This window comes from Xyrauchen texanus, chromosome 35, assembly GCF_025860055.1.
Source record: "Xyrauchen texanus isolate HMW12.3.18 chromosome 35, RBS_HiC_50CHRs, whole genome shotgun sequence".
NCBI classification, from domain to species: domain Eukaryota; kingdom Metazoa; phylum Chordata; class Actinopteri; order Cypriniformes; family Catostomidae; genus Xyrauchen; species Xyrauchen texanus.
This window is the reverse complement of record NC_068310.1, coordinates 29,142,825-29,165,419: the sequence shown is the minus strand read 5'-3', so window position 1 is coordinate 29,165,419 and position 22,595 is coordinate 29,142,825. Positions and strand designations below refer to the sequence as shown.

The following is a 22,595-nucleotide window of genomic DNA, read 5'->3' as shown; positions in this document are numbered from 1 at the left end:
TAAGTAAATAGTACCACTACTTGAGTTTGCAAAATAATTCTAATGTATGATCGCGCCCAAAAACACCTTTTTTGTGTATCGCGTCCAATCGTATCAGCCCAATTGTTTGGTCCCGCCCCCATTGAGGGACTGAAGTATTTCCTTCACTTAAGCGCGTCTTTCTGAACACTTCGTTGATGTTGCTTGAACTGAGGGAGTAAGGCTTTTCTCCCAAACGCAATCGTTGTTATTCCTTCCAGCGTGACTCTCGTTTTATTTAGCGATACCGAACTATGAAAAATATGACTTTCCGACGACGTGTAATGAAGCTGAACTCAAACGAACCGGACAGCGGATCCTTGTGTCATGACAGTGGAGATATCTACTTTCTGTCCTCCAAATCGGACAGCTGTGGGACTGTGGATCGTGGACCCTCAAAGTCTGAGGTTTACAATTATAAAACCCTCGCTTACTCTGGAGGGACCTTACCGAGGAACTTTAAGAAGGTTGGAGTCTTAATTTTTGTTCAAGAAACGTTGACGAAAGCGTCCACATTAATAAACGCGCATGTTGCATACCTTCAAATGTATGGAGAGCAGATGCTTATTAAGTATAGCTGCAGTTTAAGCCGTTTATTTTGTTAACACTGAACCCATATGTCATCATTTACTCCCTATTGTCAGTTCAATAACACTTGGAAATGTCGTTTGCTGTCTTTTAAATCTGCTCTCTACAGTTGAACACATTTTAATATCAAGGTTACTGAGGTATTTCCTATGGAAGTGAACGGGGCCCAATATTTGGTGGGCGTAAAAGCAGAAATATGACGTTTATAATGTTATAAAGGCACTTACAATAATTCCTCTGTTAAAACTTGAGGATTTATGAGCTGTAACGTTTGTTTAACGTATTTGTAGGCTTTATATTTGCGGTTTTAGGGTTTACAGCAATGCGTTGCCATGGCAACACTGTTGTAAATTGAATTTATCTTTAGACAGAAACTGTTTTTGAGCGATTTTTATCACACAAAAATGATGTGAACTCATATTGTTTATGTCTTATATTGCTGTTGTATTTTAACATATTCTGCTTGGTCTCATTTGCTTCCATTGTAAGTGCTCACTGGAACCCAGATTTATGCATTGTTTAAAGAAAATGAGGCACGAATAGAAATACATTTGTGGTGATCAACATTATGCCATCAATGCAGTCGATTGAGCTTAACTTGTATTGAATATTCTTTAAAGCACTTCAACAACAGTGCTGTGATACGTTTGCTTTAATTAAAAACAGCAGCTGTGCGCGTGCACCACTCGAGGCTGATAAGTGGAGTTCCTCACCAAGTCACTTTATATACAATCAGTGGACTAGTTGGACTCAATTAGGTAGTCAAGAGACTTCCTAAACCATCTTATTGTGTGGTCCGATTGGACAGAATGGCTTGCAAGCAGTTGTCACACTTTACTTGGAATACAAGGAATGTTTTCACCTGCGCTGGTTCACACCTGCCTGGCATTTAGCATGTGTGACGCGCAGCACGTGGCTCTTCCTCTGATAAACCTCATTAACATGTATACGTGTGAGCAGTCATGCGAAACTTGAGGTCTGACTTCAGTTTTTCACTTCTGCATGAGTTTTAGTCATCACTATACACATTAGGTTACTTATGTTATGATGTAAAGTCATTCTTTCCTCCAAATCCAAAGGGAGTCATTCATCTGCTGGACAACTCTACACTGTACACAGCTTTAGCAAAAGTAGTTTAGCAAAAGCCCTCTCCAGGGCTTTGCCCATAAAGATGTGAGCCTTGATTGTGTCTGACTCTAGAGTTCACACACAATGAAGTGTGTTTCATGGTCATTCATGGTGTAAAGTGTTTACCGGTCTTGGACCACCCACACACAGGTTTGACCCCCCTAACTCTCTTGAGACACTGTAAAGCAGGTTATATCTGTCCCTGCTCCTGTGGGGGCATTTTATGGAGCCTGACCAAAGGTTCAGGGTAGGGGCGAACTGGCCGTCGGGAGCTCCGGGCATTTTCCCAGTGGGCCGCTGGGTAATTTTGCTGCAAGTACGACCCGTTCTACAGGCTATATAGATGTCCGCTCTGGACTCCAACGTGCTTCGTGCGGACCCCATTAAAGAGGGAGTATTCAATAAAACACTAAGGTAAAGTCAACACAATGGCTTTTATTTTGAAAAATTGTAATTACTTTTATTTTGGAATTATTTACACATCATGGCGCATTCCGTACGTGTGCATGAATTCCTTACCTCGCATAGACCTCCTTATTTGACTTACAAATCACAATGGTGACAACCAAAGACAACATATTAAGTATTAGATGAGCTCTGAATAATCACAAAATGACAAATAACTGCGAGTTACAACAAATACAATAACGGCATAATAAATACAATCTGCAAACAGTAAAGCAATGAGCAGTACATAGTCATTTGCATAATTTATTAATACCGCAGGAAGTTGAAGTGTGGCTTGCTAAAAAATGTTCATTGCTGATAAAAATGTAAAAAATAAATAATGAAAAATATTACTTTGTGGCTGAGTCTTTAAGGCTTACTTTTTTTTTAAAGGATAGCAAAAACCACACTTGTCAAAGCATAGGACTTTTCACTTTTTCTCAAGAATAATCTTGGGAAGGAATTAAAACACTACGGATGTGAAAATATGAGCAAAATAGGCAAAGTTCTAGTTTTTAAGAGGTACATTTATAATTACTTGTACATATATAAATATTTGTAAATTTTATGGCCAACTTTGTTTTAATTTTAATTTTTTAAATAAACATTTAAACAGTTATGTGGGTAATTTCTTGTCTGAAACTTCACTTGGTGCAGCACTATCTGCAATAATATGAAACAATGCAAAAGTCCCTTCTATGCAGCCTGAACTTGTTCAGATTGTTGAATCTTTGTAACAACTGTGCTAAAAACAATCTAGATGCAGCATAAAGAATGAAGCAGGTGTTTCAACATGAGGTTTTGACAATTTTATGTTCTGCGTTTAAAATGTGCCGGTCCTATACGAGACGCTGAAGAAAAAGCGAGACGCGATTCATCCAGCATGTGTTTAAACAATGGGAAAACACAACAGATGCTCACAAAAATACATTCTGTGTGAACACCACCTAACTCGTTCATTTGCATTTGTCTGTGAGTGAGAGCGCATGCACGAAACCAGAAGTCCTACTTGAAAAATGTACCCAAACCTGGCTCATCGGGTTCTCTGGTCCCGTCAGGCCCGGGTCGGGTTGCAGACCTCTAGGTGGGGCCCATTTTCATGACGAGCAGTCAATAGAAATGTCTTCTTTTTTTTTACTCAGAAATTGAGCCTGAAAATGGCAGTTCTCTGTGGAACTGAATTTACTGCAGAATTGAAGAAGCTTGTTTGGTCATTGTAGTGACCTGGGGTCAAATTAGTTTGTTCCAGGCTCTTGAAGTTTAAATAGGTCTGATATGATCTTCCTCTTTGCAGAACTGGGTAGCTGCCTGGTGATGCAACCAAAACTACATCAAACATATTTGATTAAGGATGTGTTGGTGATCTTAAGGCAGTGTTGCTGATTAATTTATTTTGGATGAATAAAATTAAATGTTTGAATTGGTGGCAGAATTGAATATGCTTGTTTGGTCATTGTAGTGAACAGATTTGGGTGTAACCTGATTACAAAGTAAATACTTAATTTGTAGTAAAGTAATGAAACTCCTTACATTTTTAATTCTAGTAGGCTAATCCAATTACAGTTACTGACTTTCATTTAAGTATGTTATTTGTTTTACACGTTTCTAAAGTAGTATTATGTAAAAATCTAAAACCAGAATTGTGTTTATATTAGTGGCTAACCCAAATGGGTTTTTTAATAAGTAAAAAAAAAAAATCAATTCTGATAAATGAAATTTACTTTTTTGCCCACCAGCCACAGTAGTGGTAAATGGCAATTTTACCAACTGCTTAGATTTTATATATATATATATATATTTCAATAATATTATTTTAGAATAAAGCATATAACACCAGGCTATTATTATTATCATAATGCTAATTTTGTATCATTCAAATATAGGCTAAAGAGTAGACAAGCACTGAAGAGAATCATCTTGTTCAAGAACCATTTCTGAGGTTGTGCTAAATTATGACAATTGATCTGCAGTTCCTATGTAGTTGCATCCTGAGATGGTCTGAGATCATATCCAGCATTCTCATATCTTACAATGCTTTTTGGAAATTTTAGCCCTGGTCTACAGTATATATCGGTCTATCACTAGTTCATATGTGCCAAACTTTTGTTTCTGTGACCGCTTAAGTGGGTATGCCCTCCTAATAAGTCATTGTAAGGAAGAAACGTGTGGTGCTAAGCGTTTAAATTGCATATGGCAATGAACAAGACGAAAATATAGGCTGCATCCGAAAACTAAGGCAGCTTACTTGGTGCCTTGCTGCTTTATCAGTTAATGGCTTATACAACAGTGTTTTTGTATGAATGGACCATTTAAGGTCCAGGAAAGTTCCATCCTACCTCCTCCAAATGCAGCATTTTCCATCTTTCCTGCTTGACACATAGAAACAAGCCAATAGCATATAATTGTTGTTTTTACATACAGAAATTAGGCATAAACAAAGCTTGCTCAGAGCAGAGTACTACACTACATGCTTTTGGATTGTAGAGCAGGGCAGGCTTATGAACGGCTCTCTGTATGGAAACTCCTACACTCCGTGTGAACGCTGGCCCACAACAGGGTATTGTGCTGCTAAGAGCTTTGGCGCCCAATCCAACTGCCCCTAAGGGACCCTCTTAGTTGGTTGGAAATAAATGAAGTCATTGAGGGACCCCGCGACAATTCGCAAAGTGTAAGAAAATAAAAAAAGGCAATGTTTTACTAGCTTAGGAGGATTCGGAAACAAAGTGCGCTTTGTGGGGAGCAGAAGTTGTTAATGCTTTGAGGTAGAGCCTGGGTGAATGGGTGTCTGTCAGAACAGGCATAAAATGAATGAATTCTTATGTCTGTTGTGCAGTTTGAGTTGAGTTTTCAAACTTATCGGCCTACATCACTGCAGTTATTTTTAGCACATGACAGGAGTTGTGTTCGATCAAGAGAGCGTAACCTGTGCAGAGCTGCCCGCATCTTTGAGACACAAACCGATAAGTGTATCAGTTGTCTGGAGATGCAATAATTTCATAGCCAGAAACTTAAAAGTATGCAGATTTAGGCAATTCAAGGATGAAACAGAAAAACTTTGAGAACTAATGAGGTTCCTGCAGCTCAGTTGGTAAAGGTCATCGGTTCAGCTCCTATGGAGCTCACAAACAAATAAAATGTAGACTTATGTAAATGACAAAAACTGTAATGTGACATGAGAGCTGACAGACATGCATTTCAGGTTATGTCTGTGGTGATATCTGATCTGTTTACCAGCATACGCATTCATGCATTCTATTTAACCTGTTTATCTGGGGGCATTCCAAGTACAAAACCAGGGCATATATTTCAAACCTCAATTCTGATACAGATTCTAATATGTCCATCTTCTCTCTCTCTCTCTAAGCAGAACGGAGGGCTGCAGAAATGGAAGCCCCTCACTCAGTCACCAGAACTGCAAAGGTAAGATTGCTACTATATTTTTTCTTCTGCCCACTCATATTTGATTGGTTGGTGAATGCGTCATGGTTATTTTCTTAAAATACACTGTTTATTGCAACTGTTAAGAAAACGTCAGATGATAGTCATTCACACCTTTCTGCCAGGTGTCATGGAATAAAAATGAACACCCTGGAACAAGCCCTCATTCAGTATAGTTATCAACATATATCTATAGTCTTTACAATGATTGCTTTAGGCCTCTTTTCAGAAGACTAAAAGATTGAAGATGGGTTGAATGAATCAATGAATGAAAAGTGTGTGTTTTGGATTGGACAGATGGTCAGGTATGGTTTTTCTTCACAATATGCATCTATTGTTATAATTTAGTATGTACTTATCCATAATTCATGACAGCCTAATGATGCATGAGTGCTTTTGGAAACACAGGGCACTTGTCATGTTAGGGTTATATTAATGACTGACATGTCTGAATCCAGAGATTGGCTCATTGCTTAACTGTCTAGACATGACTAGACATGTCTGATATTAGCCCTCTTACCAGAAGTCATGTGAAGGTATTGCACTAATAGTTTAAATTGCATCTATATGGCAGAAGTTCATGTCTTCAGGCACTTGTTATTGAACTTGGTGGGGGGGGGGCTGAAAGTTGAAATGAGTTGGCTTGCACCGAAATGGACTACTTATTCTCCCATAGAAAAAATAATCAAACCTACCAACGATGTTATTAGTTTGACCAGAAACCCAAAACCTAACTATCCAGTCTAAAGCCCAAAGTATACTTCGCACATCAGCGTTGTGGAGCTCTCCGCACACATTATGCGTGATGTCAATTTCATCATAATCCAGTCCGGACCACGTGCCAGCCAGATTTTCTTGACTCGCAGATGCGGTCATTGTCTGTGCGTGCACCGGCCATTGATTCTACTAAAAGAGTGTAACAAAGAAGTTGTAGTGGGCATGCATCAAACGTGTTCGTTAGAAGAGTATACTCGCAAAGGCAACAAGGTCATGCAAAAACGAAGTATACCTGGGCCTTAACCCCTTACCCAAACCCTAACCATGATTTTAATTGGAAATAAACTTTGGTGTTTCACAGAAGAAAGAAAACATTGTGTTTGGATCGAGGGAAGCGTACAGGTTATTGACATCAGTCATAAATAAATAAGTATGGTAATCAGATTTGTTCTCAGACGTTTCCTATCTTATAAGAAAGTGTTGGATAGGAGGTTAGTTGAAATTTGATACATGTAATATATCAATTTAAAATTCTGTTTATTGATTGGTTGGTCCGATCCAAGTCATACAATATCTTAAGATTTCACCGTCTCGTACACAATAATACAAGTTGTGACGTGACTGTTTTAAAATGCCGTTGCTGTCAAATTGATTCAGAATGTTTAATATAATAAGTAAAATACAGTAAAAATCTGTAATATTTACCTACATATATTATTATATTTTGGCCAAACAAAGAACACATTAAAATCAGACATTTTAGACATTTACTATGTTGCTTAAGTTTTTTTTTATTGCCATCAAAATTATCGCTACTATATAATGAATAATCAATATATCGGCCAGCGCTGCTACTGAGAACCAAATATTTTTTTTCTGTCAGAGTTTGTCAAAACAGTCATGAGAAATGTGTTTTTTTTATTTGTATTTTTTTTTAATTTTTTTATAAACCTTCTTTTGCAAACACGTTTCTGTTTACGCCATGCAGACGGATCTCTAAAATAATGCAATATCATTGGTGGATTACGTGTTTCCTGTGAAATGTGTTCTTTCATCATCATATTCACTTAAACCATCACCATTAATCAAGAGCTCAGTCCCTCGATTTAATAAGACCATTTCAGTCCTTTCTCCTGTTCATATTAACAGAAGAATTTTTCCCTGAATTTTCCTTTCAGGAAAATCGTGATTCTGGAGAAAAAAGAGGAAGAGGCTTTTGGCTTTGAGATCCAGGTAAGAGGAATTCAAAAACTCAGTCACCATACATGGGCCTGTTTTATTTCAATTGATGAAAGGTGATGAATGTGGACTTATGTCTAAAAAAAGTGATGAATGACTGATGCAAAAGTTAATAAAAGGGATTTAGCATGTAGATGCGTGTGGGCTGTCTAGGATTAAATAAAAGCAAAGACCTTGGCTGAAGGATCTTTTCATTGTTAATTGTTTCTTTATTAACAAGACTATGTAGAAGGTCTCACTGTATAGTGATGGCACCTGTGTTTATTTGACCTTGTTTGAACAGAAACTGGTTAAAATAACTATTAGCAAAAGTGTATCCATTGTGAAGGCCTCCACACAAGTGGGCACGGTTTCAGCATGTCTTTTCAGATCCCTCAGTAGTTTTGGCAGAAACACAAATCTTTTATTTTTTTTTTATTTTATTTTTTTTGTCTGTTTGTCCTTCACAATGCTCTCATCAAAGCCTGGTTCCTGAACGTGGAACTGATTACAAACATTAATAGTTATTCAACCCACTTCACAGCAGTGTGTCATTCGTTATGAATGTACCAGATAGCTAGTTTATATTTAGTAATGTATAAGAGTTTGAATTCAGGATGGGGACCCCTCCTTTCCTGCCTTGTCCTCTAGTACAGGATATGATATCAAGTTTCTGTCATAAGAGAGGCAACACATCCAGAAATTAATTTATGTGATAGCGTGCTTTAGTCAAAAATGTTTTCAGAGTCCCCTGGCAGAGAGGATATGGCTGGCTGGCCGCTATGTAAATATGTATTTTCTTTGCATCTCCTCAGGTGCTAGTTACTTAATGTAAATGTTTTAACTGCATGGGAAGAGGAAGGAAGCAGATGATTCCAAACATTTTAAAACACGTTTGAAATGGTTAAAATGTCTGAAAAGTAAAACAAAAAATTGCAGGAATATGAGGATTATTGAACGATTGTTTTAGTGTTTAATGCAACAATTAATCATTAGCTCTTAACTGATTGTTCAGCTTGTGCCCAACTTAAAATTTGTATTAAACATGCTTACTAACAATAAAGAGGACAACAACAAAAAATACTTCAAAGACATTCACTGAATTAAAAAATACTTTTAAGTTTAATTCCGTAAAGAAATTCACTCCAAAAAATCCTATTGTTATCAAGTGTTTTTGTCTTAAAACAACTTAAAACAAGATACATTTACTTGAAGCAACATATATTATATAAGTTATTATATTTAGACTTGCTTTAAGAGAATTTATCTTAAAATATGTTTATTTTGTATAGAAGTGTATTTTTTCACTTGATTATACTTCTGCGAGTGCAGTAATATATACTTATATTCAAGATCTATTCTCTAAAAACAAGTCTAAATATCTTATATGCTGCTTCTTATACGTTTATATGCTGTAGGGTAGGGTCGCATGTGGTAACCTCCTCGTGGTCGCTATAATGTGGTTCTCGCTCTCAGTGGGGTGTGTGGTGAGTCTCCGTGGCATCCACGCATAAATAGCATGAAGCCTCCACACGCACTACATCTCCGTGGTAATGCACTCAATAAGTCACGTGATAAGATGCGTGGATTGACTGTCTCAGAGGCGGAGGCAACTGAGATTCGTCCTCCGCCACGACGAATTGCACATTCCAAATTACAGAGAACATTGGAGGAAAAAAAGTAAATAAATTGTAAAAAAATAATCTGCGTATTTAAGTCAACAAAACCAACCTCCCTACCTTAATCCTAAACCTAACTGAAAGTGTCATAAAAAGCAAATGTGAAATGAAAAACAGAATTGCTGAATCAACCATGTTAATTCGTGGTAGTTCTGACACTTTCGACTAGGGCTGCAACAACTAATCGATCAAATTGGTAATTATCCATAATCGACAATGAATTTCATATAAATAAGTTGGATATTTGTGGTAAGCACGAAGAAGCTCCATCAGTGACGTCACTTCACAGCCAAGTGAAAAATGTGTTGCATTATGAAACTTGTTTGAAAAACAAAATTGTCTCCAGCACATCCCTTACATTTTGCTGCTATTTTCTATGTTGTATAATGTAAACATGTTATGAATTCAAAATCGGCCACATATTTCACAAAACTGTTTGTTCTTTCAACAAGCGTGTCTCGGTTAAACTCTAATGACCATGGGAACACGTGCACCTGTGTCAATCAAACCGATCGCAATTGAGAAGGGGAACACAATCATTTTGACACTGTCCAACATCATACCACAATTTCTGTTTTAATGCAAATAATTGTGCAGTTTTCATGGATATCGGTTTCTAACTTCTAAGAAAATACAGAAAATAACATTTTTATTTATCCGCTTTATTAATCGTAGAAATAATCAAAGATAATTAGCAAAATAATCGTTAGTTGCAGCCCTAATTTTGAGTCACTTGTCAATTGCGAGTACTTCAGGACTTGTACCCCGGTTCCTTCCATCACAAGAGCAACACTCTATCATTTGAGCTACTGCATAATTTTTTTGCGTACGAACAAGCTTGTAAATGTAGTGTGTTATGTACTGCAAACCTTAAAATGTATCTCCTTACAAGTAATGCACTATATTAAGCGTTTTTTTTTTTTCATAAATAAATATATAATTTAGCATTGTGAGAGGAACATGGTAAAAAGTGTCTAATGAACTAATAATCTAGCATTTTACATGTGATTGTGTGAAAGTGAATAAAAGCTATTGTTGTTGTAGAGCCTCTAGTGTTCATTTCACCAGGAAACTCCTATGATTCATACCAAAACCGCATAAAATTAATTTAGCAAAAATATATGTGTTGTAATGTAATTCTATCCAACCAGGTTGAGTTTTTCATATCTCTAATAGGGGATGCCTTCTTCGTAATCCCTCATAGAGATTTCGAAAAACCTAAAAAAATTCCATTATGTATGTGCAGAATGATGTGTTTTCTTGCGACTGTCCCAGTGAAGAATGTCAGCTTGAGTTGAGTCAAATTCACCTTTCTGTATGACAGACTGAGGTTTAGGGGTGTCCTCAGCTGACACGGCTGTTAACCTCAACAATAGTTTTGAGTTTCAGTACAGGAAACAAGTATCAGCATCTGTCATCCTCAGTGCTGTCGTGATAAGGCATTCCTACGCATATCTCACACCAAAGATAATTTAATTCATTGTGAAAGTGTTTGAACATCATGAGTCTGAGAGCAACATGCCATAGCGAATCTCCATGGTGATAAAACATTGAGTGCCAGCAAACATTGTTTATGCTCCAATGCACATCAGTAAACTACGCAAAGAGTAGTGATGCTTATTTGAATATGCACATGTTGCTGAATCAAAGTACCACTGATACCATAGGCACCAAAATGCAAACAACCCTACCAAATGATTTCCCATAGAATAAAGGCTCCAGTATATCAGTTGATCTTTGTACAATGTGTCCGACGCAACATGAGCTACTGATCACAATTAAGGCGGAAACTAAAGCCGGAAACTAAAGCCTGTGTTTTCCATATTTAAGTGTCACTGATAATCTGATGGAGTCCTTTTTACTGCTTTGTTTTACTTCTTTCTCTTGCTCTGTGGTGGTGCATCACTTTCTCGGGCTTGAGTATTTGCTCTGAAATATCTCACACTACTATGAGACAACACCGCTCAAACTCATTCACACAGTTCACATGGATATCAGACTGCAAGTCATTTGCAGTAGACTTGAGGCATTTTATCGCAGAGTGGCTAAACAGTACAGCAGTGGTTCTTAACTGGTTTTGCTTCAGGACCCAGATTTTCTATTGGACCTCAAGTAGCAACCCATATATTAACTGGGAATAAAACTTTGTCCATAATTTGTCCATACGTTTTGGAGGTCCAGACTTCAAAGCCCTTCATGTACTTGCCCTTATATTTACAGTGCAATGCCATATATTAGGTCAATGTAGTGCATAATTTAAAAAAAAAAAAAAAAAATAGGCATTATAAAAATACTTTTTAATATTTTATTAAAAATAATCTCTTAAACACATTTTGAAAAGTTAACTACTACTTTTGAAAAACCCTTTATTTTGCTGCATAACTTCATGTTGCTCTGCAGTGCTGTTAACATGTTGGGGCTGTCTAGCTGTTTGCAAGGTTTGACTTCCTCCATAGTGCTCTAAACTAGACAGTTCTGACTAGAATTCAAATGGGTTGCATCAGTTTTGTCGTGTGCACCGCGATATCAAGGAAAGCCTAGTTTATGTGTGTGCCCCAGACATTAGATTGGAGCAGATCATTGATGGTTCCGTGTTCCGTGGTGGTTCACTTACTCGTGAAACAAGGCTTTAGTCACACAAATGTTACGCAGCAGATGAGGAGCATATTTAATACGCATAAAGTGACGAATGTCAGAATTGGAGTCTTGTGGCTTTTAGTCCATGTGTATTAACTTTTGAAGCCATCTACTAGCCATCTATTATATTTATAAAAATGTATAAAATGAACCTTTAGCAGATATACACATTTAAAATCTACAGTCACTCTCTTTTGGGAAAACTGACCAAAAATGGCATATTGATGACTTTAATTACACAGTGTGGACCATTCGAATGCTCTCTAAAATGGCAATTTCCCTCACACTAATATTAACTGCAACCAATGTGCAAATAGCAAATTATGATTCATCCAACTAAAGGCTTATTGACTTATATAATCCAAAATTCCTGTTTCAATCGGGAATACATCGTCAACACAGGAAAATTACCATCAAATGATCTAAAGGAGTCTTTATTTATTTTCTTAATCCAGGTCTCTAGTCTTATTGTGAACTACTCAACGGTGCACTATTTAATAAAAATAAATAAAAAAAGAAAGTTTGTTTTTGTTATCTGTCATCAAATTGTAATTACTTGCTCCAGCTCTATCATAACTTTCCTTTTCAGTTGATGTCAACAAACCCTCTTATTTTGCCCTCCCTCCAGTCACCTGTCATATAGAAATCACTTTTCACTATCCAATCAATTCCAACTGAATAAATTAATGCCCACTCTCCCATATTTTTTTTTCCTTTTTTTTTTTCCTTCTCCCCTCTTCCTCATGTATTATATTGTTTTAGTAGCCTTTTTCCAGAGATTATTTTAATTACATTTTTTTGGTCAAGTGAACCTTGTAGACAGTTCAATAACAACAAAACCCCGGAGTTCCAAATGGCCCAGTTTCGTTTTGGCTTGTTGATCAAGGAAGTTTTGCATGTGACCAAACCACCTGGAGCTATCGATCATGTTTGGCTTCTTTCAAGCCATTTGGTCTGTCAGTCAGTCTTTGTGAACGGAGCATGTCAACATTCATGTCATTGAGCACATTGTAGCGTCAAGACCGCACAGTACACCGGCCACTGTAGAAACACTATCAAACCTGATTTAGCAATGCTCTGTTGAACAATAAGCCTCAGCTTTCTGTGAGAGATGGCAAAAAGACACCTTTGTTTGTGTGACTAATTTTGTTTGATTCTGATTGCATATCTAAAAATATCTTTACTCTCTGCACGAGACAGCCCTGTTTACCATCTGCTTTTGTATCTACAGACATACGGGCTGCATAACCAGAGTGAGAACTCAGTGGAGATGTGCACCTTTGTTTGCAAAGTCCACAAAGACAGTCCTGCCCAGCTCGCAGGCCTAAAAGTTGGTAAGTGTGCTCACATTAACACCACAGTTATGTTCGCTTTTTTCAGTCCTACTCTAAATTGGCATTTGACATGGAGGCAAAAATATTTAGAGTGGTCCTTAAGGTCACACAGCGAATATGTTTGCATTTACATTTATGCATTTGTCAGATGCTTTTATCCAAAGCGGTGTACAGTGAATTCAATGTGTACATTTTATCTGTGTGTTTCCTGGGAATCGAACGCTTGTCCTTTTGGTCACAACACTTGACCTACCATTTGAGCAACAGGAACTGAGCAGATCAAATTCCTTCATCCACCTCTTGAATATCCTGTTTTGTTGTAAAATATGTTGCCTTCACGGGAGTAATATTTCAGGAGACCAACTGTCATTCTCATTTGGATATCTTATCTGTCAACACCAGAACAGTTGAGTGGCAACCTCTTGTTTAAGGAAGAGCAAATATGACCGTGTGCCTACCTGTTTTTCAACCCAGGAACACTGTAGATACGATTTCACTCTTACTGTAAAACATACTGTTTTTTGTTTTGTTTTTTTCCTCAAACTTTTTCTCTTTTTATATATATATATATATATATATATATATTACACACACACACACACACGTGTGTGTTATACAACATATCTATTACAATAGAACATATTATATACACATACACACACGTGTGTTATAAAACATATCTATAATAATAGAACATATTATACACACATACATACGGAGCCCCCGAAGTGACCTGTGCAAAAAAAAAAATCTAAGAGACTTTCTCTTAGCTCGAAGTTTCTCGTACGCACGCTGATGGTTTCTCATGGCACAAGACGCTGAAAGTTTCTCAGCGCAAGCACGCCGAAAGTCTCTTAGATTTTTTTTTTGCACAGGTCACTCGGGGCTCCGATATACACGTGTGTGTTATACAACATATCTATAACAATAGAACATATTATATACACATACACACACGTGTGTGTTATACAACATATCTATAACAATAGAACATATTATATACACATACACACATGTGTGTGTTATACAACATATCTATAACAATAGAACATATTATATATACACACACACACACACACACGTGTGTGTTATACATACATATATATATATATATATATATATATATACACACACACTCACCTAAAGGATTATTAGGAACACCTGTTCAATTTCTCATTAATGCAATTATCTAATCAACCAATCACATGGCAGTTGCTTCAATGCATTTAGGGGTGTGGTGCTGGTCAAGACAATCTCCTGAACTCCAAACTGAATGTCAGAATGGGAAAGAAAGGTGATTTAAGCAATTTTGAGCGTGGCATGGTTGTTGGTGCCAGACGGGCCGGTCTGAGTATTTCACAATCTGCTCAGTTACTGGGATTTTCACGCACAACCATTTCTAGGGTTTACAAAGAATGGTGTGAAAAGGAAAAAACATCCAGTATGCGGCAGTCCTGTGGGCTGAAAATGCCTTGTTGATGCTAGAGGTCAGAGGAGAATGGGCCGACTGATTCAAGCTGATAGAAGAGCAACTTTGCCTGAAATAACCACTCGTTACAACCGAGGTATGCAGCAAAGCATTTGTGAAGCCACAACACGCACAACCTTGAGGCGGATGGGCTACAACAGCAGAAGACCCCACTGGGTACCACTCATCTCCACTACAAATAGGAAAAAGAGGCTACAATTTACAAGAGCTCACCAAAATTGGACAGTTGAAGACTGGAAAAATGTTGCCTGGTCTGATGAATCTCGATTTCTGTTGAGACATTCAGATGGTAGAGTCAGAATTTGGCGTAAACAGAATGAGAACATGGATCCATCATGCCTTGTTACCACTGTGCAGGCTGGTGGTGGTGGTGTAATGGTGTGGGGGATGTTTTCTTGGCACACTTTAGGCCCCTTAGTGCCAATTGGGCATCGTTTAAATGCCACGGCCTACCTGAGCATTGTTTCTGACCATGTCCATCCCTTTATGGCCACCATGTACCCATCCTCTGATGGCTACTTCCAGCAGGATAATGCACCATGTCACAAAGCTCAAATCATTTCAAATTGGTTTCTTGAACATGACAATGAGTTCACTGTACTAAAATGGCCCCCACAGTCACCAGATCTCAACCCAATAGAGCATCTTTGGGATGTGGTGGAACGGGAGCTTCGTGCCCTGGATGTGCATCCCACAAATCTCCATCAACTGCAAGATGCTCTCCTATCAATATGGGCCAACATTTCTAAAGAATGCTTTCAGCACCTTGTTGAATCAATGCCACGTAGAATTAAGGCAGTTCTGAAGGCGAAAGGGGGTCAAACACAGTATTAGTATGGTGTTCCTAATAATCCTTTAGGTGAGTGTGTGTGTGTGTGTGTGTGTGTGTATGTATGTATGTGTGTATGTGTATATATATATATATATATATATGTATATGTATATGTATATACACACATATACACACACACTTGGAGGATTCTGTTTACCAAAGAGTATTGGAAGCACATTTGCAGGGGCGGGGGTTAGACTGTACACTCATCAATATGTAATGCAACAATTCCTTTTCACCTCAGAGAGTTATGGGTTTTCTTGTCTTTGAGAGACCGGCCAACAAAGACAATAGTGCAAAGCATGCAAGGAATGTATGCAGTGAAACCAGCAGACACGCAAAGTAGCTCCGAGTAGGAGTTCCTTTTTACTACTGATCTGACCTCAGTTTTTCTATGAATGGTAATTGTTATGTTGAGGACCAACTGATCCCAGGACAGGGCAACAGGGTATTGGATGCAGAATTGTTTGTTCTCTAAGAGCTAGCTGAAAAGAATGCAGATTCTGCACATTCAATTTCCACCAAGTGTTAATCTGGAAAACTAAAAATATGGCATTGCATGTCAAAGACACTGTCAATAGAAAAACAAAACATACTGATATGTTGTATAACACCCACATATACATATGTTTTATATATATATATATATATATATATAAATTCCCATAATGGAGACAATTTTTTTGAATTGTAGATAAACTATTCCAAATGATTTTCAGCTGTTATTTGATTACTGACCAAGAAATATTGCTGAATCTAGAATGATTTATTCTTCATTTTACATCATGACATTTTTTTCCCCACTGATAACACAGGCAAGTCTTAAGACTGTTTGTTTTCAGGTTTAAATGGTGGTAGTCAGTGTCAGTACTCAATGAGCTACCCAGCCCCCCATGTGTGATCTGTTCTTAATTTGATGCACTTCTTTTGTAGGGGACACAATTTCCAGTGTAAACGACACTCCAGTGGAAGGGTTTCGCCATAAACAATTCGTTGAACTCATTAAATCATCAGGCAACAATATTAAGTAAGTGGACATCGCATATCCCCAAAGCAGCCTTCTTGGGTAAATAAAAATGACTTTTCTGATCTTTTTAAAAAAGCATAGAGAATTAGATCAGCTATTACTTTACTGGAACCACACTCTCTCCTTCCCCTTAATTCCTGTTTTATTAGAAGATAAAAGACCTGCCTAAATTAAACTCTATTTTATAAAGTGTGGAGACAATTGAATGTGAACCACATGAATGGCGTGCAGTTCATGCCTTCACTCTCCACAGCATTTAACACAATTATTTCCACTTTCATAGCATGGGCTTATTTAGTAAATGAGCGTTTACAATGGTCCAAAAAAAAAAAAAAGGTTCCCTTATCCACATCACTAACGCTGCACATGAAATCGTATACATCTGGGGGTGAGGAGAGTTTTGTTTTACCACCACCAAGCTCAAATTCAGATGTTTGTGGTCTGAAGTCTGACGTTTTAAACAGTGCTTTTTTTTAATTGTTGTAGGTTTGTCACTTTTGATGCTCTTGGTAGAGTAGTTTGAATTGTTAAAGATGTGCAATAATACTACACAATGTAGGAAGTGACTTTGTCATGCAACACTGTGTTTGCTCTCGTGTCTAGGTTAGAAACTGTGTATAATGACTCTATAAGAAAAGCGGAATTGGAAGCCCGACTCCAGTATCTAAAAGTAAGTGTATGCAAATCACACACACACACACACACACACACACACACACTGACATGCGCATCAAGCAGCACAGTGTCTCGTATATAGCGATGTTTACTAGTGTTGTAATGTAAGACAAGATTTAACCCATCTGCCCCAGTCTAGCACTGAACTGTAGCACTGACCACACCTGTTTCCTCTCTCTCTATCTCTCTCTCTCTCTCTCTCTCTCTCTCTCTCCACACCTGTTGCAATGGCAGTCCAGTCTTTATCTCTTATATACCACAATACAGCTAATGTAGCGCAGTCAAAGAAGACCCATTTTTACATTCCTGAAGTCATTCTTGCTTTTAGAGCGACAGCAAAATGAGAAGTCAGGTTTGTGATGATTGCCAAAGCACATGCATCATCAGCTTGTGCATGACCGATGTCTATTTTAAATTAAACTTTGAAAAACGGTATCATTTTTGATAGTCACTGCTGTGGTTTTTAACACTTGCTAAAAAGATTCCTTTAATGATTGCGCATGCATTTATTTAGGGTACATGTTATCCAAATTTGCTCATGCTCATTTGACAGTCCGCTCTTTTGAATTTGGCGTTGTATGCAAGTCGTGCACCACTCTCTTCATAAATGTTTTAAATATTAAATGAGCTGATGATTTAACTATGCAAGTACAGAGGGTAAATCAGCAGTGCTTAATTGAAAAATCTAAACTTTATTACATATTGATATTCTACAAACTTTGTTAGGGTTTTTTCAAAATCCCTAAACCAAGTACAACATTTCTAACACTAACTCCTCCTAGAGCTTTCAAGCTACAGCCAGCAAACTTTGCACAGACTGGAATAGTGTGCTATGTCTTCTAATTGATCGGATTTATAGTTTTCACACAGCGGGCAATCATTACATTAACAGAATATTCAAATGGGCCAATGGAATGCTCGTTCAATTCAAACTCCAACTGTCAAAAATTCTAACGGAAATAAACCCACCAGTCTCTCTCTCTCTCTCTCTCTCTCTCTCTCTCTCTGTTTTCTCTCTCTCTTTTGAATTATTGTCGATCTCTTTGCTTTGAGCCTTTTACTCAACTGAGTTGAGTCTGACTACTTTGACCGCACACTTCCCTGTTCTGTGTGATAATGGAAAAAGTAGTGTGAAAACACCAGCTGATTGACACTTAAAAATAATATTTTTGTATATTTCTCTCCCTTCCTCAGCAAACCCTTCATGAGAAATGGGATGAATACAGATCTCTAATGGTGCAAGAGCAGAGACTTGTACATGGTAAGTCTGTCGTTTGCTTTTATGGGGCATGTGAGTATTTACACTATGCGCAATGAGGTTTTTTAATAATGTTTAAAAGGTTGAAAATGAAATGTGCAGCCTGACCGTTGAGCACTTTCTGTATCAAATAAAGCACTTCCTGTGTGTTGAGGGTTGTTACAGACTGTACACAGAGTGTGATAAAAAGAGAGCAATGAGAAACATGTTTAGAAGCAGATGATGGTTTGCTTAAAGTTCAAAGTAAAACCTAAGCTTACAAACACAAGATTAAATACTTTTAAATACCCTGTATGAACCCATGAAATCAACATTGGAGTTTTGTGGCCTTTTGACCATGTCTGTTAGCAAAAAGTTAACAAAGTTTAAAAAGAAATTTTCAATTTACAGTCTTTTGCTTCCAGGAAAAAGATGCAAAAATTGACGACTCATGTTGCACTCACGGTCCTTGTTCAATCAAATGCTCTCTAGAATGAGAATATTCCTCCCCTTAATATAACTAGCAATAGCAAATCATGGTTCACGGCTGTGACGTAAAACGAAAGTAAAAAAACAGGCCTTTTGTTATCTGTGCATTCATCATGTCGGAATTACCGTAATTACAAGATTCTGACTTGTAAAAACTGTTCACATTCATAAAACCATAATTATAAACTGTACACTTGAAATTCTATGAAAGCGCTGACTTGACAGTCGTAACGTAAAGAGCCAACATGGCAGCAGCCTCAACAGTCAAACATTTCTGTCTAATACTATATATGCTATTTTATTACCATTTTAAAGGGGAAGTTCAGCAAAATCTTTTTAATTCTCATTTACTGGCCCTCATGCCATCCCAGATGTGTATGACTTACTTTCTTCTGCAGAACACAAATTACGATTTTAAGAAAAAAATGTCAGCTCACCAAAAACAAGAAGAAGAATGTAAAAGTGTTTCTCACCCACACCTATCATATCGCTTCTGAAGACTCCAGTGGTTAAATCATTATCTTGTGGATTACTTTTATGCTGCCTTATGTGATTTTTGGAGCTTCAAAACTTTGGCACCCATTCACTTGCAGTGTATGGACCAAAAGAGCTGACAAATTCTTCTAAAAAATAATTTGGTTCAGCTGATGGAAAAAGTCACACATCTGGGATGGCATAAAAGTGAGTAAATGATGAGAAAATTAAAATATTTGGGTGAACTATCCCTTTAAGTGAACGCACCATATATCCTGCCCCAACATTGTTTCAATTGGACATACGTCAACAATGGAAAGAAAATTCTTGTTAAGTGTTTAAACACTCAATGTACCTAATAAAGGACTTATAAACCAAATAATATTCTTTAAAACATTTCAGAGGTTTTTGCTTCATTTAAATGGCACTGTTCTTTTCTCTATTTCAGGCATCGTCATGAGTGACGTGGCAGTGTACGAGTCTCTGGAGTCTGCCGGTGTGTATGGCAGTCTGGGCGCTCCGAGTCCTGCGGCCCTGCGTGCATTATGCGGCACAGGCAGCACAAGCAGCAGCATCAGCCATCTGAGTGCCGCCACGACTGAAGACGACCCGTTCTATCAGACCTGCATCTTCCAGGGTGACCGCATCAACAACGGCAGCAACAGTGCCAGCAATGATGAGCTAGAAGCAGATCAAGAGAAGAGTCAAGGTGGTCATCAACAGCTCATCCGTCCCGCCAGTGAGCTTTTTGCTTCAGCTAAGACCACGCTGACTCGTAGTTCCAGTACGCGCAGCTATCTGAGGGGCCCCGCGACATCGTCGTCTTCAATGCCGAACGGAGAGAAGCAGCAGTCTGGTGGATTTAGCACACTGCAAAGTAAACCCAAACAGATGAGCTTTAGACGAAAACTGTTGAAGTACATTCCTGGACTAAATCGACCCCTGGAGGAAGAGGAAAGCAAGCTCTGAGAGAACGGAGATTCAGAGACTCATTTACCCAATGACTAGAAATGTATCCAAAACCATACAAATTTAAGACCAAAATTGGAGGCCTAGATAAACCAAAGAATCCAGTGACATCAAAGCGAGACTCGCATAAGATAAATCAGGCTTTAAATCAACAATAGTGTTTGTTTTCTTTTTTTTGTTAGTTTGTTTTTGTAAAAGAATCCAGTGACATCAAAGTAATACTCTGCAAAAGATGAATCAGGCGTTAAGTCAATAATAGTGTTTTTCTGGGTTTTAGTTTTTTGTGAAAGAATCCAGTGATATCAAAGTGATACTCCCAAGATGAATCGGTTTAAAGTCAATAATGTAGTGTTTTGTATTTTTATTACATTTTTTCCCCATTCAACCCAGATTAGATCATGTCCATCTTGGAATCAATGTTAATTTGCAGGAGTGTTCAATTCTAGAAATTGGCTTGGAGAAATGTTGAAAAAAGTGTCTATGGCTTTGAAGTTTTCTTGTGTCATTCAGTTCTAACGTTCAGTTTGGTTGGAATTTTAAGTTCTTGCTTTTGAAATACAAATACAAAACACACAATCAAAAGATGTCCTGAAATATTTGGTATAATATTATTTTATATTATGTATACGCTTCAAGTTTGTCTAAAATAATGAGAGATTGTTTAAAATATTATAAATAATATAACCATTATTGACAAACAAATTGTCTTTAATGCCACTGGGGACAAAAAAAACAACAATCAATGTGTCTTAATATCTTCATTCCACAAACATTTGTTAACATTGTCTAACAAATGTATTTCCTTGTGCACTGTTTGCATAAAACAAGTTAATGTTTGTAAATGTGTTTAGTCATGTTTAAATTATTTATTTAATTTGTTTTCTCTGTTTTTGTGAAGTACTGTTTTTTATTTTTCCATTATTTGTTAAGATGTACAAAATGAAGGATTTTTTTATTTGATCGTTTATATGTGAAATTAGTAAATAATTTGGTCCCGAAGGATATTTAATGAGTGCCTATTTGGCATGTCTGCATAAGTTACTTTTCTATTTTTGGAAATATAGACTGAAAATAAAAGGATGTTATTTGTTTTTCCTCATTTGTTTTTGTTCTTTGTTGAATTTTATACTACTGCCGTTCAGGTTGCCTGTACAGAAGGGCACCTCACACTAAATTCCCTGACATTGAAGCATAAGTGCTCTTATTGTGCAAATAAATATTTTGATTTCTTTCAAAAATATTTTTCTTCGCACTTATTATACAGACTGCTCAAAAGGCTACACCCTGATGTGCTTTCATAACATTGTTCAAAAACAACATCTTCCTGTTGGTGGGTGGGTGTTTTGTAGTATGAAGGAGTTTGTTACATTCCTGAGAATGAGAAACCTTCAATGTTTTCGATTGAATTCATTGTAGGTAATGCTTGGATCATTTGTTTTTACATTGTTTTTACACCCCCAGGATTCCAAGCCCCCAACCCTCGATTCTCTTCATTTAGGTTAGAGCTGAAGCCTTGCCCTCTGCCCGCATGCACAAACACATTCCCCCATGGCGCACTGACCAGACCCAAACAGCATCATGACCTCTGTGTAGCGCCTGACCTTTCAGGTCAAACAATACTCCCCCTTCTCTTTTATTTCCGACTCTTTACGTCATTTCCCTTTTGTCTGCCTTTTCAGTTGGTGCCCGTTACGTCAGAGCCTCTTTGGAAATCCACTGGTGTCTGTACTGCTTTGCTCTCTCTGTCTTGATTAGCTATTGTTTTGCACCTGTCTCTTGATTGACAAAGATGGGTATGTGGTCAGATTTAAGCTGAAGATGTAATTGGGTTTTTAAACAGATTTTAAATGCTAAAGCCATTTCAATTCAGGATCGTATAAAGTATGAATGCATAATTAGGAGACCCAAAGTAAAGTCATGAATGGGCCTTTTAATGGTTTGATAGAACAATGGGCTGACAGTGGGCTATGAGGTGATTAGCACAGTTGAAGAGATGGGAGCTTGGCAGAGAAGGAAACACTATCGTTTGTTCATATGCATATTTATCTTATTAGTTGTTCTTAGTAGCTCAAACATTGCTAATAGGGGTTTGTTCTAAACCCCTAATGCTTTTTTGGTTTTATACTTCTGCACCATTTGTGCTAAGGACATAAACGATACCTAAAAATTTGAAGCTTGTTGTTAAGAGGTGTTCTATTA

At 37.5% G+C, this 22,595-nt stretch overlaps 1 protein-coding gene across 2 annotated transcripts; it reads left to right on the top strand.

Annotated features, from left to right (window-relative positions):
* The first annotated feature begins 176 nt into the window (after nt 1-176).
* LOC127628811 (general receptor for phosphoinositides 1-associated scaffold protein-like) lies at nt 177-21,601 on the top strand. 2 transcript variants are annotated; one of them, XM_052105719.1, is made up of 8 exons: nt 177-485; nt 5,549-5,601; nt 7,515-7,569; nt 13,102-13,204; nt 16,459-16,552; nt 17,156-17,222; nt 18,422-18,488; nt 19,876-21,601. In XM_052105719.1, exons 1-8 carry the CDS (start codon nt 273-275, stop codon nt 20,394-20,396), a joined length of 1,173 nt encoding a protein of 390 aa, XP_051961679.1. In that variant the 5' UTR covers nt 177-272; the 3' UTR covers nt 20,397-21,601. The 2 variants fall into 2 exon arrangements, with proteins under 2 accessions (XP_051961679.1, XP_051961678.1); XM_052105718.1 differs by having other exon boundaries at nt 5,546-5,601.
* The last annotated feature ends 994 nt before the right edge of the window (nt 21,602-22,595 follow it).